This window comes from Gorilla gorilla, chromosome 13, assembly GCF_029281585.2.
Source record: "Gorilla gorilla gorilla isolate KB3781 chromosome 13, NHGRI_mGorGor1-v2.1_pri, whole genome shotgun sequence".
NCBI classification, from domain to species: Eukaryota; Metazoa; Chordata; class Mammalia; order Primates; family Hominidae; genus Gorilla; species Gorilla gorilla.
Genome location: NC_073237.2, coordinates 29,030,709 through 29,053,979, shown reverse-complemented (window position 1 = coordinate 29,053,979; position 23,271 = coordinate 29,030,709). Strand labels below are relative to the sequence as shown.

The 23,271-nt window shown below is 43.0% G+C and overlaps 1 protein-coding gene and 2 non-coding genes across 29 annotated transcripts in view; all 3 read right to left on the bottom strand.

Annotated features, from left to right (window-relative positions):
- UBAP2 (ubiquitin associated protein 2) overlaps positions 1-23,271 on the bottom strand; it is a 127,370-nt gene that overhangs the window by 9,830 nt on the left and 94,269 nt on the right. For 20 of the 27 annotated variants that reach the window (XM_063696959.1, XM_055351671.2, XM_019033537.4 and 17 more), the window contains 8 exons: positions 21,588-21,777; positions 16,652-16,865; positions 12,687-12,961; positions 11,738-11,907; positions 9,977-10,190; positions 4,291-4,330; positions 1,940-2,078; positions 1,012-1,078 (listed from right to left, as the gene is read on the bottom strand). In XM_063696959.1, the coding sequence (XP_063553029.1) occupies positions 1,012-1,078; positions 1,940-2,078; positions 4,291-4,330; positions 9,977-10,190; positions 11,738-11,907; positions 12,687-12,961; positions 16,652-16,865; positions 21,588-21,777 (1,309 nt within the window). Of the gene's footprint in view, positions 1-1,011; positions 1,079-1,939; positions 2,097-4,290; positions 4,331-9,976; positions 10,191-11,737; positions 11,908-12,686; positions 12,962-16,651; positions 16,866-21,587; positions 21,778-23,271 lie in introns of those variants that run through there. The other 7 variants (XM_063696973.1, XM_019033536.4, XM_055351668.2 and 4 more) reach the window with 3 other exon arrangements.
- Positions 2,743-2,823, bottom strand: LOC115935910 (small nucleolar RNA SNORD121A). Its single transcript, XR_004071500.1, has one exon. It is a non-coding gene; the product is annotated as a small nucleolar RNA SNORD121A (small nucleolar RNA).
- LOC115935909 (small nucleolar RNA SNORD121A) lies at positions 21,072-21,153 on the bottom strand. The gene has a single exon (XR_004071499.1). It is a non-coding gene; the product is annotated as a small nucleolar RNA SNORD121A (small nucleolar RNA).

Sequence of the window (23,271 nt, the reverse complement as noted above, 5' to 3'; positions counted from 1 at the left end):
GCAGGGGCAGAGGGACAGGCAGAGGTGTCCACACTATGCTCTCCTTTGAAAGTGGCAGTTTGTGTGTTTTATGATAAAAGATTCTGTGTAAGGTTTGACTTGGAACACTAGAGTGTGAAAGCCACAGCATTAGCCAGATCCAGAGGAAAGGACAGGATGTCCCTTTTCCACCACCTCACTCTGCTGGTGAGCTGCTGCCTTCTTCAGAGGACACCAAGTTCATCAGTTTCCTGCCTCCTCCATTCGTCTGCACCCTAATCCTTCCTCCCAGCCTGTGGACCTGCCTACTCCAACCTCGCTCCACACCTCCTGTTGTCCGGGAGCATGCACTTTTTGTTAATCCAGGCACCTTTCTATCCTCCCAACAGAGGCTTCAGCCTCTCTTAAGTTTTCATTGCATGCCCTCTACAATCCTTCTCCTCCTCTCCATCTCACTACCATTCACTCCGCAACCCAGCACAATCTGGCTGACTCCTACCACTGAAAGCCATGCTCACGGCTCCACGACCCACTGAGCCACACCTCAATAACCATAATCTAGGGCTACTCTTTGGCATATAAGGACAATTAAAGCTGGCGCGCCCACTCCAGCCCTCCTGCCTGGCTTCTCGGCAGTGCATGTTTGCTTCCACTCCTGCCCTCCACCCTCTAGACTCCCTTCTCCAACATCGAACTTCTCGCAATCTCTGCGTCTGAGTCAGGAAAGAAGGCACGAGGAAAGATCAAATAGCAAATTCCTGGGAGCAAGGTCACCACCTGACACTCCTGCCAATGACAGATAAGGTCTGGAGCAATGATTCTTCCCAGGCGCTACAAACTTAGAAAGCAAGAGGTCCCCAGATGGTGCCCAGGAAATCAGAAGCTCGAACCAGATCACGCCATCAAGACATTTCAGCCAAGCAACTCTAGATTATCAGATACTAAAAATCAGACTGAAGCCCCAGCTGCATGTGACTAAGCTCCAGGCTCCCCAAGCATGGCAGAGGAAAAGGAAGCCGCGCAGACACTTACTGTGTGTGACGTGCTCGAGGAGAGGGCTGCATGTGCAGAGAGGCTGCTCTGGTGGCTGGAGAGCGAACTAGAAGACAAAACAGAGCGCCGTATGTCCACCTGAACAAGTGACTCCAGATGAACAAGACCCACGTGGGTCAGTGAGCTAGATTCAAACTTATCATGGTCCCTAGCAAAGGACCGGCTTCAGACCCATCCTCATTCCTTATCCCCACAGAGCCCAGTGATGGGGTCCTGGTGGACGGGAATGACTCGCCATGAGGTCTGGAAAACTCCAGAGCCAGCTTCCCTCAACGACATCCATTTGCTCCTCAGATGCGAAAAGTGAAGACAGAGTTGCACTAAGAACACGGTCATCCTTGACAATCCCATTCAATCTGTGAACGAGGGATCAAAGTTCCTATGCTCAACTCCACATGCCAATTCCCATCAAATCCACTTTTGCTCCTAACTAAAGAGTGATGGAGAACACTCCTCAGAAGACACAGGTAGCAACGCCACCCATTTTCCTACACCTTGTTCTAATAACATCGTTTCTTCAGCCATGGAAAGTTCAAGTCAGACACCTGCTCAGAAATCCACCATGCTCATTCCACCTCAGTGACATGGGCCCAGCGATGCCCAGAGAGGCTAGGCTCAGGCACCCTCTGGAGGGTGAAGACAGGTAGGAGGGAGCTGCTGGCCTCACCCTACTCCCAGGGGACCCAGTGCTCTGTGCCAGCAGAGGCGGTACAAGCAGGCAAGGTTTCCATATCTGGTGGTTTTAAGGAACAACCTGGCCAAAACCTAAGCTACAGTCGTAATGCAAAAGCCCAGGACATCACGTCAGAGACAACAAGTGTGCTCTGTTCATGAAAGCAACCTTCTACAGGAGCTCCAGGACTTGCCCCAAGGTACTTCTCACTTTGGGCCCACACCTTCCCCATACCTGCTAAGCTGAGAGAGAGGGCTGCTGGTCAGGTCGCCAGTGTGCTGGGATGTGGACGGCAGAAGTGCAGTGCAGGAGGTGGTGCTGGGCAGGGAGCTCATAGACGGGAGGGCAGAGGGAGGGCCTGTTGTCTTTGGAGCTGGAACAGATGAAGTAGCTGTAAGAAGCAGATCTGTTTATTTCTAAAACCAATCCTAAGTACCTGAAAATATGCTCAATATCTTGTGACATGTCATCCTCAGTTGAGACATCCATAAAGTTACATTCCCCAGGAAAATGCCAAGCATATCGCCAGATAGCCCTTTGTCTGTCAAACAACACTATCAAAGGACACACCATGGTCAGCTGTTCAAGATGCAGCAAAGAATAGGAAATGACACCTTTATAACCCAATCTATCCTATATGGGGACATACTTTTCACACCTAAAGGAACCTAAGCTGTAGATGCATCCAGAAAGAAAAACAGGTGCTGAGCCTAATATGCAGAATTATAACGTGAGGCAAACTCCTCAAAGGGCACAGCAAGGGGGAGTAAGAAGCTAACAGGCAAGACCACCTACACGTGCTTCCGCCAAGTCAGGCTGACTCTACCAATGTTCACGGCCAACATAAGGCAGATTGGGGTTGATGCATATGTTGTGGAGAGACACAGACACCTAACATCTGCAGTCCAACTGTCCAACACCTACTTCCAAATGCACAGTGAGCATTTCCTTGGTATGTGCTTGAATAGATGTATCTCAGAGCACATAAATGAGCTTCGTAGGCTTCAGAAAGGACGTGGAGACACTCAGTCCTAGCTGTGGAAAGACTCAGTTTCAGTGCTGTCCACACATACAACTCAGATATGTGCTTGGAAAGAAAACATCATTGTCTTTTCCAGTTAGGAAAGAGGAGCAACCTTGACCCTTCTAAAACCCAGGGAAAGCACTTGAGTCTCTAAAGGAAGGGCAGGTCAAAAACAAACATAAGCAATGAAAGGGTCAACTTACACCTAGGTCAGTTCTTACAGAGGCCTTCTTTTTATTGGCAGTCTATTCCATATATAAACCTTGTTCATAGATAAACTGTATAAAGACACCACAGATACACCTCACCTAAAACTAAGACCCCAAAACATACCGCCCTGGGCCTTGTATTATGATGCTAACAGCTTCACAGGAAGCCTCTCTCAAACAAACAAACAAACAAAATGGGGAGGGAAGGGGAGGAGGAAGTGAGGGAGAAGAGAGTATGGGAAATGAAAAGTAGGTTAATGTACACTGCTTCCCAGATACTTTAGTTCTCGACCCATGCCTAGACAAAAGAAACCTGCCACTACCACTGCTAGAGTAAAAAGTTCCTCTGTCATCCAACAAGCTCAGAACGACCAACGAATCTCCAAACAGCCTTGGCAGCCCAACAATACCAGCAAATGTCAAACCAAAATCCTGGGGCTCCAAATCTGTCATTACAGTTTCAACTGAGGCTCACCTCGGTCTGCTTAAGTTCAATATCCGCACTCCCAGGAAATCCTATTTAAAGAGAGTCTTTCTGGCTTCCCCACCCATTTGCCTTCCTGAATAAAGAAAGAAAACTACTATAAACAATCACAGACAAGCTGGCCAACTACAGAAAAGAAGCAATTAACGGATTTACCTGCACTATCTTTGGTAATCACTGAGCTGCTGGAAGGGGGTGGTGGGGGGGGTCTCATTTTCTCCCAAATGTCCACAGTGAACATTTCTCTCTCTTTCTAAGCAACAGTCCTTCAGGTCCTAAAGACAATGAGCCTATCTTTCCTGAACAAGAATAGTAAATTTTTGCTTTAGAAGTAGTTTCTTTCTTTTTTTTTTTTTCTTTTCAGATGGAGTCTCACTTTGTAGCCCAAGCTGGCTCAAGCGATTCTTGTGCCTCAGCCTCCCAAGTAGCTGGGATTACAGGCACGCGCCACCACACCTGGCTAGTTTTTCGTATTTTAGTAGAGACAGAGTTTCACCATGTTGCCCAGGGTGGTCTCAAACTCCTGAGCTTGGGCAATCTGCCTGCCTTGGCCTCCCAAAGCACTGGGAATATGGGCATCAGCCACCCCGCCTGGCCCAAGCATCTTTAAAATGCATACTATATGCTGCACCTGTGGTGCAGTCTGATTAGGGCAGAAGAATATGAGACCATCACCTCCTTCTTGCTGTGGTTAAGACATTTCTAATAACACCACAGCCAACACCTGGTCCAAAAAAAAAAAGCAAAAGGGCTGCTTTTTAACGAATGAGCCATTGACCAACTGGTGTTTTCCACATCACGTGAGCTATCCTCTTCCTCTGGTTGGTTGGCACCAGCCATGACAAGAGTAGCTTGCTGCTATACTTACTGTCTAGTGTCTGCTGACTTCGACCACCACCATGTCCATTCTATAAGGAAGAGAAGAGAATATAAACTTACAAAATGAAATCATTACCTGAGTGGCTTTTTATACTTTCTATAACATGTAGCTTAATCAAGAAACAATGATCTCTTTTATTCTATTTTTTAATAAAGGGAAGATAAACAACAAACTCTCATGCAAGAACAAAAATGTTCAAAAAAATTTTTTTTCACATCCCCAGGTTCAGGTGATCCTCCCCCTTAGCCTGCCTAGGAGCTGGGACTACAGGTGCATCCTACCATGCCTAGCTAATTCTTGTATTTTTTGTAGAGATGGGGTTTTGCCATGTTGACCAGGCTGGTCTCCAACTCCTGGGCTCAAGCAATCCTCCTGCCTTGGCCTCCAAAAGCACAGGATTACAGGCATGAGCTACCACACCCAGACCCAAATAATTTTTTTTTAAAGGTAACTTTTTGAGATGGTGTCTTGCACTGTCACCCAGGCTGGAGTGCAATGGCGCATCTTAGATCACTGCAAACTCCGTCTCCCAGGTTCAAGTGATTCTCCTACCTCAGCCTCCCAAGTAGCTGGGATTACAGGCATGCACCACTACACCAGGCTAATTTTTGTATTTTTAGTAGAGATGGGGTTTCACCATGTTGGCCAGGCTGGTCTCAAACTCCTGACCTCAAGTGATCCGCCCACCTCGGCCTCCCAAAATGTTGGGATTACAGGTGTGAGCCACCATGTGAGCTGACATTGTGCCACTGTACTCCAGCATGGGCAACAGAGCAACACTCCATCTCAAAAAACAAAACAAAACAAACAAATAAATAAATAAAGGAGACAATACCACTATAGATCGCAGAAACATTAAAAGGACAGGAAAGAAATACATTGAAGTTTTATGCCAGTAAATTAACAACTTAGATGAAATGGACAAATTCCTTGACATACACAAATAGCAAAAGAAACTGAAGCACAGTGGCCCACACCTGTAATCCAGCTACTCAGAACGCTGGAACAGGAGAAATGCTTGAGCCCAGGAGTTCATGACCACCCTGGGCACTGTAGCAAAACTCCAGCTCAAAAAAAAAAAAAAAAAAAAAAAACTCTGAATAGCCCTCTACCAATTGAAGGAATTGAATTTACAATTACAAAACTCCTTGCAAAGAAAACTTCTGGCCCAGACAGCTATACTGGTGAATGCTACTAAATATTTAAGGTAGGAAGGAGAACAATCCAACACAAACTCTTTCTAAAAAATAAAGTGAGACTGGTGGTGATTCAAAAAAAAAAAAAAAGTGAAAATTATATTGCATGGTAGCACATCAAGAACTAATGTCTAAAACCAGGATGGAAAAATCAACAAGTAGCAATATACAGAGGGAAAACTGACAAAGGTTCAATTTAACTGCGTCTGGGGTGTAAATAAGTAAAATTATCTAGCATGTAGTTGAGAATACATAGTATCAAGTTGACAGGGGATGCAGTGGCTCACACCCGTAGTCCCAGCACTTTGGGAGGCCAAGGCGGACGTATCAGTTGAGGTCAGGAGATCGAGACCAGCCTAGCCAACATAGTGAAACCCCACCTATACTAAAAATACAAAAATTAGCTAGGTGGCGTGACACACACCTGCAGTTCTAGCTAGTCGGGAGGCTGAGGAAAGAGAATCATTTGAACCTGGGAGGAAGAGGTAGCAGTGAGCCAAGATCGCACCACTGCACTGGGCGACAGAGCCAGACTCTGTCTCAAAAAAAAAAAAAAAAATATTAAGCTGGGCACAATGGCTCATGCCTGTAATCCTGGCACGTTGGGCAGCTGTGGTGGGTTGATCACCTGAGGTCAGGAGTTCAAGACCAGCCTGGCAAACATGGTGAAACCCCGTCTCTATTAAAAAAAAAAAAAAAAATAGCCAGGTGTGGTGGTGGGCGGCTGTAATCCCAGCTAGTCAGGAGGCTGAGGCAGGAGAATCACATGAACCCAGGAGGCAGAGGTTGCAGTGAGCCAGGACCGTGGCACTCCAGCCTGGGCAACAACAGCAAACCTCCCTCTCAAAAAATAGATACATATATTTACACACACTACATTACACACAACTACATTGTGTATAGTTGTTTTGGGGGGTTTCTTTTGTTTTTTTGTTTTTGTTTTGAGACAGTGTCTGGCTCTGTCACCCAGGCAGGTGTGCAGTGGCGTGATCTCAGCTCACTGCAACCTCTGCTTCCTGGTTCAAGCTATCCTCCCACCTCAGCCTCCCGAGTAGCTGGGACTACAGGTCTGTACCATCACACCTAATTATTATTATTATTTGTAGAGGCAGGGTCTCATCATGTTGTCCAGTCTGGTTGTGAACTCCTGGGCTCAAGTAATCCACCTGCCTCAGTCTCCCAAATTGCCAGGACCACAGGCTCGCACCACCACGCCCAGCCACTTTTTGTATTTTTTGTAGAGACAGAGTTTTTTGTCATGTTGCTTAGGCTGGTCTCAAACTCCTGACCTCAAGCAATCCACCTGCCTCCACCTCTCAAAGTGCTGGGATTCCAGACATAAGCCACCATGCCCAGCCCAACATGATTGTTTAGATTATGTAAGAAATGTTACATGATAAGCTTCTCAAAAACTTATGTTGAAACAAAAACAGCTTGTCATTGGCCGGGCGTGGTGGCTCACGCCTGTAATCCCAGAACTTTGGAAGGCCAAGGCAGGCAGATCACCTGAGGTCAGGAGTTCGAGACCAGCCTGAGCAACATGGTGAAACCCTGTCTCTACTAAAAATACAAAAATTAGCCAGCATGGTGATGGGTGCCTGTAATCACAGCTACTAGGGAGGCTGAGGCAGGAGAATCGCTTGAACCCGGGAGGTGGAGGTTGGAGTGAGCCAAGATCACGCCATTGCACTCCAGCCTGGGCAACAGAGCAAGACTCCATCTCAAAAAAAAAAAAAAAAAAAAAAAAAAAGCTTGTCATTTAAATTTCCATAGTTCACATGGTTTTTCTTGTTTCAGTGCCCATCTGTCAGGATATAGACTCTAACTTATTTCTGTCAAAGCATCTCTGAGAAGGTAATTTTAATCTGTGGATATTCCAGGCTGTGGAAGGGGAAGAGAAAAAGGAAGGGAGGATGATCCATCCAAGACGGACAAGGGACACAAATATTTTTCTAAATGTTTAGTTGAAGGGAATGATGAAAAGACAAAACATGGAAAGCTCCATTTTACTCAGCTTATATGTTCCAAGATTCTATTCCTGTTTGTGATTTTATGTCTCATTAGAGGTAGAGTGGCATAATCTCAGAAAACATAGCTTAATAACATTATTTGATTTCCTATGTCTTTTTTTTTTTTTTTTTTTTGCGATGGAGTCTTGCTCTGTCACCCAGGCTGGAGTGCAACGGTGTGATCTCCACTCACTGCAACCTCCTCCGCCTCCCAGGTTCAAGCGATTCTCCCACTTCAGCCTCCCAAGTAGTAGCTGGGACTACAGGCACGCACTACCACATCAGGCTAATTTTTGTATTTTAGTAGAGACAGGGTTTCACCATGTTACCCAGGCTGGTCTCGAACTCCTGGTCTCAGGTGATCTGCCCACCTCAGCCTCCAAAAGTGCTGGGATTACAGGAGTGAGCCACTGCGCCCAGATTCCTATGTGTTTTTAATGCTCTCAGCCATTTGTGTGCTTTATAAGACAAGATTCCTTGAGACTAGCCTGGGTAACATGATGAAACCCCATCTCTACAAAAAAATTAGCCAGGTATGGTGGCATGTGTCTGCAGTCCCCACTACTCGGGAGGCTGAGGTTGCAGGCAGTTGTGATCACACCACTGCACTTCAGTGGGTGACAGAGCCAGACCCTGTATCAAAACGAAGAAGAGAAGGAGAGGGAGGGAGAAGGGGGGGAGGGGGAGAGGGAGGGGAGGAGGAAGGGGAGGGGGAGGAGGATGGGGAGGAGAAGAGGAGGAGGAGGAAGAAGAAGAAAGAGGGAAGGAAGAAGAAGAAGAAAAAAGAAGGTAGGAGGGAGGAGGGTGAGGAGGAGGGGAAGGAGGAGGGGGGAGGGAGAAGAGGGAGAGGGAAGAAAGGGAGAGGGAGAGGGGAAAGAAGAAGAAAAGAAAAAGAAGAAAAAAAGGAGGAGGAGGAAGAAGGCCATGACGACAAGATTCCTTAATTCAAATGCAGTTAAGACATCGGATGCATGCAGGCAGACTTAATATGGGAACCACCACAGTGTCGTTGTTTCTTTGGCTCTAGAAAGGCTTCTTCCTAAACTGGAAGCATATCTATACTTTCCTCAGCTGCCTACACCAAGTAAGATGCTGCAAATGTGTGTGTGAGGGTGTATACATCCTAGGAGGGGTTCTTGTGGGGCAAGGGCTTGGATTTACTCATAGGATTATCAAGTTCCAGCACTGTTAATAAAAATTGTTGGCTTAAAAATTTACTCAGAAACCTTGGATATATAGAGTTGTTGAGCTGAAATCCTAAGCTATCATGTCATATTTACAAAATAATGTCAAGTGATAAAAGGAACAAAGAGCTCAGTGTAGTGGCTCACGCTATAATCCCAGCACTTTGGAAGAAGGCCAAGATAGGTGGATTGTGTGAACCCAGCAGTTCAAGATCAGACTGGGCAACATGGTGATACCCTGTCTCTAAACAAAATACAAAAGTCAGCCAGACATGGCAATGCATGTCTGTAGTCCCAGCTCTTTGGGAGGTTAGGGTGGGAGGACTCACTGAGCCCAGGAGGTCAAGGCTGTAGTGTGCTGTGATCGCGCCACTGGACTCTAACCTGGGTGACAAAGCAAGAACCTGTACTCCCCCAAAAAACAAACAATCCACAGAACTGCTCACACTGAATGCTCACATATTAATTTTTAGCATTTCTTATCAATAAAGTATCTTTAATTAAGATATCCACATTGTAACTTTTATATGCACTAGGAAACCAAAAAATTAGCGCAACTTTCTTTACTGCAGTGGTATAAAACAACCTGCAGTATCTCCAAGGTATGCCTGTAGTGTCATCCATATTATTTTAATTTCCTGGGACAGAATGATGTTCAAGTATTACTAGTGTGACATGAAATGTGTATACTTACTTGTTCTTTTTTAAGTTTCTTTCTAAGATTCTCAGGAGATATTGGGACATCTCAACTTAACAGAAAGCAATACAACTGGCAATGACCATCAGATATGCAGTTAGCAAGAATCTAGAAGGGTAAAACTTTAAAACTATATCAAAAACAGATCTGGTTCCTTTATCTATAGTCCAGTATTATTAACAAAAACTAGGTAGAAAATACATAATTTTAACACAAAAATACCTAACAGTGATGAAGAAGCAAATACATTCAAAGCAAATGGGGCAATCAGAGAGAAAGCAGTACATGAAATATTCAGAGATATTTCAGACAATGTAGAAGTACCCAGTACTACAGCCAAAGTGCTCATACTACACGCATGCTTGGTTTTCTCCACAAAGTGTATGAACCTGCGGATCTATCCACACACTCAAGAGCATGGGTGCTAGAGACGCCCACTGTAAACAAACTCAATGAACTATAAGGATTCTACTCAAAAGGTTAGTCAATTTGTAAAATAAAATCATATCCAAGAAGCATAATTTAACCAAACATTAATTTCCAAATAAGACAGACATCTTATGAGAAAAAAACTAAAATACCACTTACCATGATGGTTCCTGGAGCTGACTCTGATGAACTCACAGGGCTTTGGTATGGGATCCTGTTATGCACAGAACTCTGGTCATAAGAGGAAGACATTGCTACTGGACTAGCAGAACTCAGTGATGAGCTTGTCAGACTGCAGGAGGTAATGACGGAAGTTGTATATGTGGAGTTCTGTACTGCACTGGTCATTGATAAAGATGTATTCAAAGGCTCACTGAAAAGAGTCAAAGATATTCAACATAATTTTGTTACTTTAAATAGCTTCATAAAAAAAAAATAACATAAACAGCTTCATGAGATGCAACTACTGCATCAATTTATTATCCCAAATGAGACCCAGCTAATTTAACTGAGAGATAGGGGGACATCTTTAAGAATACTTAGGCTGCGTGCGGTGGCTCACGCCTATAATCCCAGCACTTTGAGAGGCAGAGGTGGGCGGATCCGGAGGTCAGGAGATCGAGACCATCCTTGCCAACATGGTGAAACCCTGTCTCTACTAAAAATACAAAAATTAGCAGGGTGTGGCGGTGGGCACCTGTAATCCCAGCCACTCTGGAGGCTGAGAAAGGAGAATCACTTGAACTCGGGAGGCAGAGGTTGCAGTGAACCAAGATCGTGCCACTGCACTCCAGCCTGGCGACAGAGCAAGACTCTGTCTAGAAAAAAAGAAAAAAAATAAGAAGATTTTTTAAGGAATCCAGGTGTTTGAGACTATCTTTAAAAAGGAAACTTAAACAAATATCAGGTTTTGCCTCTGGAATGTGAAAAAACTAAAACAACAACAACAACAAAGTCAGCCAGGCCGGTGGCTCATGCCTGTAATCCCAGCACTTTGGGAGGCTGATGCAGGCAGATTCATTGAGTTCCAGAGTTTGAGGCCGGTCTGGACAACATGACGAAACCCTGTCTCTACAAAACATATTTAAAAATTAGCTGGGCATGGTGGTGCACGCCTGTAATCCCAGATACTCAGGAGTCTGAGGCAGGAGGATCATTTGAGCCTGGGAGGCAGAGGTTGCAGCAAGCCAAGCATGCTGCTGCACTCCAGCCTGGACAACAGAGCAAGACCCTATCTCAAAAAAAAAAAAAAAGAAGAAAAGAAAAGAAAACTAAAATCTGAGATTTTGTATTTATAAAATATTCCACTGAAGGAAAATGACTGCTGCAAACATGTGGAGAAATTAGATCCCTCATAGACTACTGGTAGGAATGTCACAGTGGAAACAGTATGGGAGTTTCCTAAATGGTTAAGTTACCATATGACCCAGCAATTCTACTCCTGGGATATACACCCCAAAGAACTGAAAGCATGCAAAACTTGAAACCAAATGTCCATAGCAGCATCATTCACTATAGTCAAAAAGAGCAAACAACCCAAATGTCCACCAACTAATGAATGAATAAAATGTGGTATATCAACACAATGAAATATTTGGCAATAAAAATGATACATTAAACATGGGTGTACCTTGAAAACTTACACTAAGTGAAAGATCAGACATAAAAGGCCACATATTCCAAGATTCCAGTTATATGAAATGTCCAGGTAGGCAAATCCAGAGACAGATTATTGGTTGCTAAGGGGCAGGGCAATGAAGAAACTGAGACTGTCTGCTACAGGTATGGGGTTTCTTATGGAGATGATGGAAGGTCTGGATAAACACTGAGGATAGCTATTACCACAGGATGTATTCTTTTCCACCAGTTGATCTCTCTTAGGGTCTATTTTGTTTCATAACAAAGGACTAAATTCAGTACCTTAAAGACTTCGAATACAAGCTGATGGGAATCTGATTACTATTTTCACTGCTTGGAGCTGATCCAAATTCAGAGAGAGAAAGTTCTGACCCAAATTCCAGAGCCCCAAACTGCACATTTAATCCTGTGACATCTGCTGAACCAGGCATTTCCACTGCAGAAGCTGGGATCTGAAAAAGCAAAGCTGTCGTGTCAGGAACAGAGGTCACAGATTCCAGGTCACAAAGGCCTGTAACAGAGCCAAACAAGCATTTAGGTTCCCAGGCAATACTGGCAAGAAGAAGGAGTGAAAACAAGGAGAAAAAAGGCTAAGACTTTTCTAAGAAGAGAAAGAAAAAAAACAAGCTAAGAAAAATTAAAAGTTGGCTGGGCATGGTGGCTCACGCCTGTAATCCCAGGACTTTGGGAGGCCAAGACAGGAGGATCATTTGCACCCAGGAGTTTAAGACCAGCCTGGACAACACAGCGAGACCCTGTCTCATTTAAAAAAAAAAAAAGGAGAAATTAAAAGTTAAACAGGAATGGTTGGCATTAATATCACCACCTGCATCTAAGAGCAATGCGGGGGAGTTGTGATGGTGGGTGGGAAGTGAACACTGAGCTGACTACTCTATTTTTGGGGACTCACCAATGATGAAAGTATCACCTGGTCAAGGAACCATGCATCCTCCAACTATGGGATACAGCAAAATCCTCAAGAACAACAGTTCTCTGAGCCAGATCTTCAAATCTGTACTTGAAATAAGGATCTGTGGCTCTCAGTACAAACCCATTCCCTCTAATACTAGTCTGGTCACTCAGAAATGGCCATATCCTTATTATGCAATCAATAAGCTATGTGCTTGAAAAACACTGTACCCCAGTTTCCAAAACTTAGTATCCCACTACTTGAGCTGAATGTAAAAATAATTCCAGCTTTAGGACGGTGACTTCATGATGAAATGCCCACCTTAGAAGCTGGGGGTATCCGCCGCTTAGCAAGTTTGATGTGTTTGGGCTGTGGCTGGTGGACAGACACAGAGATATTTTCAATGGTCATGCTGGGAAGCTGCAAAAGCTTGTTCACAGTGGAGGGACTGTCTCCAGGTGTTGATTCTCGAAGTTTTGCCTGGGAAGGAAAGGACTCCAAACCAGGAGGAGGAACAGTGACTGCCTGGCTCTGGTGTTGTTGTCGCTGGCTCAACTGGCTAAGAACTGGGGATGGCTCAGGTTGAGATTTGAAGTCTAAAAAAAGTAAGCAGCAATTAATGAGGCATAATGGCTTCACAATGTTCTTCAATAGAACATGAAGTGTTCTATTACCACCAATTTCTCCAAATCATTTCCAGTTGAATTTCTTAGGTTTTACACACACTATGCGTAACACTTCATTTATGATAAACGGGAAAAGTTCCCAAATGGGTACACACCCTGTTTTCTATCCAGAGAGATTTGGTTTATGTTTAAGCATAGGGAGTGATAAACTCGTGAGAACAATATTATGGTGCTATACACACCTGACCATTAGCTAACAGAGAATCATACTTTTATTATTTTATGGATTTTCTACATAACTGTTAAAAATTTGAGCCAGGCACAGTCACTCATGCCTATAATGCCAGCACTTTGGGAGGCTGAGGTGGGAGGGTTGCTTTAGCCCAGGAGTACAAGGCTGCAGTGAGCTATGATTGCACCACTGCATTCCAGCCTGGATGACAAAACAAGACCATGTCTCATCCAAAAATTAAAAAAAAAAAAAATTATTAAGTTTTTGGACTAATTGATATATATATATATATGATGTTACAAAATCCAAAAGATGGCCGGGCGCAGTGGCTCACGCCTGTAATCCCAACACTTTGGGAGGCCGAGGCAGGCAGATCACGAAGTCAGGAGATCAAGACCATCCTGGCTAACATGGTGAAACCCCATCTCTACTAAAAATACAAAAAAATTAGCCAGGTGTGGTGGCGGGCACCTGTAGTCCCAGCTACTCGGGAGGCTGAGGCAGGCCCTATGACGTGAACCCAGGAGGCAGAGCTTGCAGTGAGCTGAGATGGCGCCACTGCATTCCAGCCTGGGTGACAGACTGGGTGACAAACAAACAAACAAACAAAAAACAAAATCCAAAAGATACAAGAATATGTATGATGAATATTATGTTTCTCTTCCACACCACTCTCCCATACTTGCTCCACAAAGGCAAACACTGTACCCGGTTTTCCTGAATGTCTCTTTCAGAGATACTATATCACAATATATATAGACAGACAGACAGACATATATATACACACACTATATACCTTACTGTCTCACAAATCATTTAATTTCCATTGAGTGTCTCACATTAATGTTCAAAGAGCTACTTCATACTCATTTTGGTGACTACACAGAAATCTAGTATACACAGGTATCATTTTATAAAACCAGTACTATATTAATGGACTTTTAGGTCAAATCTTATGCCATTAAAAGCAATGCACTAATGAATACATTTGTATGTAAGATATTTTGTGCAAGTACAAGTATACCTGTAGGATCAACTGGTAGGATAAAGTTGCTCCTTCACAGGGTAAATATATTTTGAATTTTGATAAATATTATAAAATTACTGTCCACAGATAGAACACATCCTTTTTAACACACTCTAATATCAAACACTTTTGAATCTCCTGGTTTAATTGGTGGAAAATGGTATTAAAAAATACAAACTAAAATGATACAAATGTGCTTAGTATCATTTCATATACTTAAGTGTTCTTTACTTATAGACTGTTCTTATCTCTTTAGCCAGTTTTTTAACCTTTTGTTGATCTGCTTTATTTTTACTCTTTTTATATTAAGGAAATTAACTCTTTTTGTCTATGATACAAATTTTGAGTATTTTTTTCATTGTTTGTCTGCCTAATTTGGTGTTTTCTGCCATACCCAGAAAGGTCTCCCTCACACAGAACAACAAAAAAATTCTCCTGTGTTTTCTCTATTATAGTTCTAGATTCACTATTTATGTTTAACTATGTGACCCACTGGCATTTTGGCATAGAGATCCAACTTCTTTCACTACTGATGTGAAAAGCCAGTTCTACCATATGGGACAGAGGTTGGCCCTCTTTTTCTCCATGGGGCCAGACAGTACAACAACCTAATATTTTAGCCTTTGTATCTCATCACGTTGCCCAGGCTGGTCTCGAACTCCTGCTCAAGCAATCCTCCTCCTTCTGCCTCCCCAAGTGCTGGGATTACATGAGCCACTGTGCCCAGCTGGCTGAGTGTCAATAGAATTTAATTTAAAAAAAACAAATGGCAGAGCTGGTTTAGGCGCATTCATTTTTGAACTTGGTATTATAGGCATGCACCAAACACATAGGCTTTATAAAGAATATGGGAATAGCATGGTTCTATCTAAAAAGTCCTATCACTCACTAGTTATGTGTGCAGAAAAAGTTAATATAGGGACCTACAATTCCTCTCAAAAAGGCCTGCTTGATGACTGGACCTTGGCTAATGTCTGAGAATTTGGACTGCTGGTATGTACTTGGCAAAGGGTGCCAACACACTAACCTATTAAGAGTGGCTCACTGTGCTAAGAATGTCTGTATAAACAATGTGGTTTATGCTCAACAGCTGCTTTCCTTCTAGGAATCTGTAATTTTGCTATGTGCTATAGCAAAAAATGTAGGCACAGGGTACCTACATTTCTTGCCCCAGCAAAAACTTTGGGCACTGAGTCTCTAATGATTTCCCTTGGTAGACATCGCTTCAAACCCAGGAATGGTCTCAGGTACTTCCAACACAGTAAGTCATTTCACAGAACAGAGGAATATGCTTCCCTGTCTCTCTATATGCCCTAACCATAAACCAGCCCACATGGCCAGCTCCACAATGAATGAAATCCCCTGCTATTCCTTAATACAGTGTGGCATGTGAGTGCTGGTGGGGAATGGTGGCTTAATGTCACAATTTCTGTGGGAGTTTAGTTTAGAAAACATCCAGTCTACACATGGGACCTTTACAATACAAACCACGGAATGTAAAGGTTGATGAAATCATAGTTGATACTTCAAAATGTTAGAATGAGAAAGCATGAGAGTGTGATAGTTAAAATACTGTCCAGGCCGGGCGTGGTGGCTCACACCTGTGATCTCAGCACTTTTGGAGGCCGAGGTGGGCAGATCGCCTTAGTCCAGGAGTTCCAGACCAGCCTGGGCAACATGGCAAACCCGTCACATTAAAAAAATACAAAAAAATCAGCCAGGAGTGACGGCGTGTGCCTATAGTCCCACCTACTAGAGAGGCTGAGGTGGGAGGATCGACTGAGCCTGGGAGGTCAAGATGGCAGTGACGCGTCACTGTGCCACTGTACTCCAGCCTGTGCAACAGAGCAAGATCCTGACTCAAAAAAATAATAATAAAATAATAAAGTAAAATATTGTCTAGGCTGGATACAGTGGTGCACATCTATAATCCCAGTTACTCAGAAGGCTGAGATGAAAAGACTGCTTGAGGCCAGGAGGTGGAGATCAGCCTAGGCAGCACAGGAAGACCCCATCTCAAAAAAAAAAAAAGTCTTAAAATGTTTTCCACATTCTATGTTCTATCACCGCCCTCTTCTAAGAGAGCTCAGAAAATTCTGTCCATGCATTTACACAAAGTGTTAGATGTTCATATTTGCATGCTTTTACCATACTTTTCAAGGCATGTACTACCACCACTATTACTACCAACAATAATGAAACTATCAAGAACAACAACAAAAACAAATAAATGCAAGTATTGTACAACAAAGGAAGACTGATTTAACTGAGAAACTGCAAGAGTTCTACTAAAAAGAAACATCTCTGGACAAATTCCACATTAGTCTTCACAAGTCAACACACTCTGCCAAAGCTTGAAACGTCCTCAGTAGGGGCAAACCCACAAACAATGTATACCTACCAAGATGACTGAGGACTGAGGACTGGGATGTTGGGGGCTTGAGGTCCCAAGAAGTAGTAGTTGTAGGGTGACTTGTACTATTCTGCTGTGTACTTGGGGTGGTGGTAAACTGGCCCAAACTCGGAGCTTTCAACTGGTCCAAAATCTGGGAGCTGGTGATGTTTGCCATTTTTGGTGGTGCAAGCTCTCCAAATCCTGAGCCAAGGACGGATGACTTTAAAAGGGGGATAAAAGAACAAATCCTCAACAATACAGAATTTCTGCCCAAGGCTTTAAAACACATCAAGTATTTTCACAAGTATGTTAAAACCTATAATCTAAAACATATGAATTACTAAAATATAACTTAGAAAATACTACATGAAAATATTACTATGCAATAAAAACTGACTAAATAAATGCAGCTATCCTTCCTCATTCTGACATAAGAAGTTAAAGGGAAGGGAAATATTTGCCATGAATTTGAAGAAATCAATTTTTAAAAACGTGATGTTGGCCGGGCGCGGTGGCTCACGCCTGTAATCCCAACACTTTGGGAGGCCAAGGTAGGTGGATTACAAGGTCAGGCGGATCACGAGATCAGGAGATTGAGACCATTCTGGCTACCACAGTGAAACCCCGCCTCTACTAAAAATACAAAAAAATTAGCCGGGAGTTTTGGCAGGCGCTTGTAGTCCCAGCTACTCGGGAGACTGAGGCAGGAGAATGGCGTGAACCCAGGAGGCGGAGCTTGCAGTGAGCAGAGATCACGCCACTGCACTCCAGCCTGGGCAACAGAGCAAGACTCCATCTCAAAAAAAATAAATAAATAAATAAATAAAAATAAAATAAAATAATAAAAAGTGATGTCATAAGTTCACAATTAAATATCACTATTTAAAAAAACTGAAGAGGAATGCCATGAAATACATGACAAAGATATGCTTGACCAACAAAAACACATTATTTTCCTAATCTGTGAACCACAGTCTTCATCTTTAATGATTACAAGATGTACAGTCAAAGAAGAGATCAGTGTGAGATGACCCTGCAAGATCAAATACAGGTCAGGCTGGGCACAGTGGCTCACACCTGTAACCCCAGCACTTTCGGAAGCCGAGGTGGGTGGATCACCTGAGGGCAGGAGTTAGAGACCAGCCTGGCCAACATGATGAAACCCCGTCTCTACTAAAAATACAAAAATTAGCCAGGGATGGTGGTGAACGCCTGCAATCCCAGCTACTCCGGAGGCTGAAACAGGAGAATCGCTTGAACCCAGGAGGTGGAGGTTGCAGTAAGGTGAGATCGCACCACTGCACTCCAGCCTGGGTGACAGAGCTAGACTCGTCTCTCATGTGTGTGTGCGCACACACGCGCACACACACACAAGATCAAATACAGGTCAAAGAACTGAACTTCAGTGGTTACTATTCCAAAATGAGACACTGCGATACATAGGTATTTGAAGTTGAGCAAATACCATAGACACTGCTATTTTCATTTCAAGTTGTTTAGATGACTAAGAACACCAAATACGTTCCATAAATAAGTACAGGAAAAACAATGTTACTCCTGCCCCATTTGTCCTGTCAGGTCGAGATCCAAAGAGAATGAAAAGCCTATGACTAGAAAAGACAATGGAAGATCAACTACATTTTTACATATCAAGATCATTCTGAAATATAAGTTCTTCATCAAAAATAACATTTCTTTTCTTTTCTTTTTTCTTTTTTGAGACAGTCTTGCTCTGTCACCCAGGCTGGAGTGCAGTGGCGCGATCTCGGCTCACTGCAAGCTCTGCCTCCCAGGTTCACTCCATTCTCCTGCCTCAGCCTCCCGAGTAGCTGGGACTACAGGCGCCCACCACCACGCCCGGCTTTTTTGTTTTTGTTGTATTTTTAGTAGAGACGGGGTTTCACCATGTTAGCCAGGGTGGCTTCCATCTCCTGACCTTGTGATCCACCTGCCTCGGCCTCCCAAAGTGCTGGGATTACAGGCATGAGCCACCGCGCCTGGCCCAAAAATAACATTTCATATCCATTTAAGGTCAAAAACAAATACTTTGCCTTCCCTCAAGTAAGTTGAAACAATTACTTCTATTATCAACATTCAAAGACAAGGAATGTCCCACTTGGATGGAAATCCTAACTTCGCTTTGAGTAAAACATTAGGTTATGGACAGCTGTGACAGAGAATCTGCTCATACTGAAACAGTTGTGCTAACATTACTTATCACTGCTCCAGATTCTTTTTTCAGGTTGCCCAATACACTGGTCTGAGGTTGCTACCAATTTGCAAAAATCCAGCTCAAGCCCACTGATTTAATGAAGGCTTCCCAGGTGATGACTCTCTTCATCCTGTTATCCTACATAATCCCTAACATGCATCAGCTAGTTTTATCAAATGCACTATGTGCTTTACAACACAGCGAAATCACTGAATCAATGACTACTGCCATGCCCTAGGTAACACACAGCACAGGCCTCTTAAGTTCACCTACACATTTAAATCAATGGAGAGACTTTTAAAATGTATACAGTACACATATGTGCATACATGCACATACACACAAACACACACAGTGCCCAAATCCCAATCCCAAAGATGAGGACATGTTTTGTTTTAGAGACTCGGGAAATATCATCATCACTTCTGTTGCTGCTGTTATTTACTAGGTTCTCCAGCAATTTTATTTTATTATTAATTATTATTTGGAGACAAGGTATTGCTCTCAACCCAGGCTGGAGGGCCACAGAACAACCTCCCGGGCTCAAGTGATCCTCCCATGCCAGCCTCTCAAGTAGCTGGGATTACAGTAGCTATGATTACAGGGCATGTGCCACGACAACCAGCTTATTTTATTTTAGCAAGATGAGGCCTCGCTATGTTGCCAGGCTGGTCTCAAATTCCTGGCATCTCATAATCTTCCGGCCTCAGCCTCCCAAAGTTCTGGGATTTACAGGGATGAGCCACCATGCCATGCCTGGCCTCCCCAATGATTGATTGATTGATTGATTGATTGATTGATTGATTTAAGATAGAGTTTCTCTCGTCGCCCAGGCTGGAGTGCAATGGCGTGATCACGGCTCACTGCAACCTCCACCTCCCGGGTTCAAGTGATTCTCTTGACTCAGCCTCCCAAGAAGCTGGGATTATAGGCGCCCACCACTACTCCTGGCTAATTTTTGTATTTTTAGTAGAGATGGGGTTTTACCACATTGGCCAGGCTGGTCTCAAACTCCTAACCTCAGGTGATCCACCCACCTCGGCCTCCCAAAGTGCTGGAATAACAGGTGTGAGCCACCGCGCCCAGCTCCCAGTGATTTTTAAAGTTTAGAGTAGGGTTGAGAACCACTGCTCTAATACAACGCCACACAAACAATTCTTATTCTGCCTTCTCATGTTGGTCATTCTCATGCTGGTCACTACATAAAGCAACATATCTGAAGATTGCTGTAAAAACTCAAGTCCTTCTTATCAATTCAGTGGACACACATAGATTTCAGCAAGGGCATTACATAATTATACCAGTAGCAGAGGGAAAGGCGGAGGAGGAAAAGACTCTGGTGCGTCAATTAAAAATCAGGGTTTTTATTAGGCCTTCTCAAAATAAAGAAGCCTTGGGCTGTTCTACTTCAAGCACTGACACCACCTCATAAACCAATGATACTAAAAACACCAAGTCCCCAAGCCCAACACATGATATGGCTACACAGAGTAGAAAATACTAAGGAAAAGTTTAAATATTCAATTCTCAATTTTATCAGGGTAAAACAAACGATTTGACTCAGGGGAGAAAATTCTGTTTCTCTGCAATAAATTTCAGGAAAAACACAGCAACAAACTAAAATAATTATCCCTAGTAAGAGCTGTAGTTCTGCATCCATAGACCTTTCTAACTTCCCCTTGCCAGCTCAGAACTTCCTGTAGTTGGGTAGGAACTTCAGTTCACCATTCTAAAGCAACATTCTTGTATAAGCTATGATCTAAGCTTATACTTCCATAAGCCTATCTTCACAGCCTTCACTAACAGTTTCTGAAGTTCCTTCTGGATGAGAGCTTAACTCACATTGGAAATCAGTCATACAGTACTAAATGACACTGTTTCAATAAAAACAAATCCAAACTATAAGGGCCTCTGTTAATCATTCGGCATTTTAAGAAAATGTAGCTTATTTTACGGTCTTAGGGGGAAAAAAAAAAGCAAAAAATGTAAGTGCCTAGGCAGACTTAGACTGTTTTTACATGATTTTATAGCAAGTCAATTCTGATAAACTTTCGCATTTAATTGGAAAACAAGAAATTGAATATACTAACTATAGAGACATAATATGAAACAAAATACAAGGAAAACATCATTCAGAAGAAAGGGGTACTTTCAATCTCAAGGGTGATCATCAGTTCAAAGAATTCGACAAACCATAAAAAAATTTTTGTCTTTGTCCAGGAAACTCAGGTAGTTAAATTCCACATGGAATCATCAGATATGTGCTTGGAAATTACCACATCATTGTTTTCTGGACTAAGATCTACCGTAGAATTTTTTGATGTTTTGTTTTAGAGACAGGGTCTCGCTCTGTCACCCAGCCTGGAGTACAGAGGCATGATCATGGCTCACTGCAACCTCAAACTCCTGGGCACAAGTGATCCTCCAACCTCAGCCTCCCAAGTAACTGAGACTACAGGCACACAACACCACACTCAGCTAATTTTTGTTAGTTTGCTTTTTTTGTAGAGACAGAGTTTTGCCCAGGCTGGTTTCAAACTCCTGGGTTCAAGTAATCCTCAAGCCTCAGCTCCCAAAGTGCTGGGATTACAGGCATGAGCCATCATGCCCGGCCTTACTGTAGATATTTTTATATTTAGAAAGTAATTATAAGGCATGTATCATATTCTAGAATACATTTGCTAATGGGTATATTTCTTAAAATCCCACACTGAAATAAAAGTGAGTTACCAGGCTCTGAGGAGAACAGGAGTTGACGGCAGTGGAGCTGCCAGTCCCTGGTGCCATCTGATTGTTGTGTTGCGAATTTGTGAAGACAAGGGCTTGGCCAAAGCCCTGCTGTTGGGAAGTTTCAAAGGAGTTGGCTTCTGAGGCTTCACTGTGAGGAACAGGCTTCTGGAGCAAGGCTACCAGATCAATGCTAAGCAGACAAAAAGCAATGAGGAACCAGTCATAAGCAAATCTTACCAACAAATGAATGTGAGAAGTCAATCAATATATAGTGAATTTACATTAAAAATCAAATGAGGAGAACCTTTGGAAAATGGGGTTTAAGGGGGCAAAAGGAGGGCATCATCCACACAAAAGAACATACCAAGCCACAGAGACTGAAGCAGGGCTTTGCAGAGAAGAGAATCAAAAGGTGTATTGAGAAATTTTCAAAGTAATGACTAACACATTATAAACTGATTTGAAAACCTGGAGCAATAAAGTAAAATTAAACAATTTTCTCAAGTTTGGTTCATTTTACCTAGAATATTTTACCCATTTATTACCCAAAACCAGAGTTCCTAATAAATCCATATTTCTAGGGAATGAAGACCTCACCTGCAGTAAGCAATTCAATAAGTTTCACTTTTTTTTTTTTTCCCTAAGACAGTGTCTCACTCTGTTACCAAGGCTGGAATGCAGTGGTGTGACCCTGGCTCACTGCAACCTCTGCCTCCCAGGCTTAAGCGATTCTCGTGCCTCAGCCTCCCAAGTAGCTGGGATTACAGGCGTGTGCCACCATGCCCAGCTAATTTTTGTATTTTTAGTAGAGACAGGGTTTCACCATGTTGGACAGGCTGGTCTCAAACTCCTGCTCTCAACTGAGCCGCCTGCCTTGGCCTCCCAAAGTGCTGGGATTACAGGCGTGAGCCACCCTACCTGGCCAAGTTTCATATTTATCTTAAATTTTTACATTCTATCCCATAATACATTTAAGTGTATACACACACACACACACACACACACACACACACACACACACACATGCCCATATAATTTTATCTTTAAAATATTCAGGAATAAATGCACAGTATAATAACAAATATACTGTTAACCAGAACTCTTAAAACACCCCCAGACAGATATTCCAATTTGGACTACCTGACAACAATGAGCTACAAACTTCCTGTACCAACTCTTTTCTAAACTTACCTAGTGTAGTAGGACCTGCCAGATGCACCGTATTACCTAACCTTGTAATGAATGCCATTGAATCCTTTCAAAGGCCAGTTCCCATCAGTTCTCCTAACTGACATTCGCACCATGCCAATAAGACAGGCAGATTATAGGACAATTCAAGACTCATTCCTGACACATGGCAAAGTTCCTAGCCTGAGTTCCTCTCCCTTATAGACTATAGCCAAGTTGAATTTCATGACAATGATCCCAGTAAATTCACTGAATCATAAATACAACAGAGAATATGTGCATTTAAAAACAAACTCCAAACAATCTCAAAACAATATACTATAAGACATAATCATTAATCATTTTTATTTCCCTACAATGAAATCTCATCACCATCTCATTTAGCATGAGATTGATCCTGTTAGGTTCAAAACTGCCTTCATTTCTAAGGTATCATATGTAACCAGTCTTTTATCTTTCCAGATCACTACACTTTGAAACCACTTTCAAAGGTGTT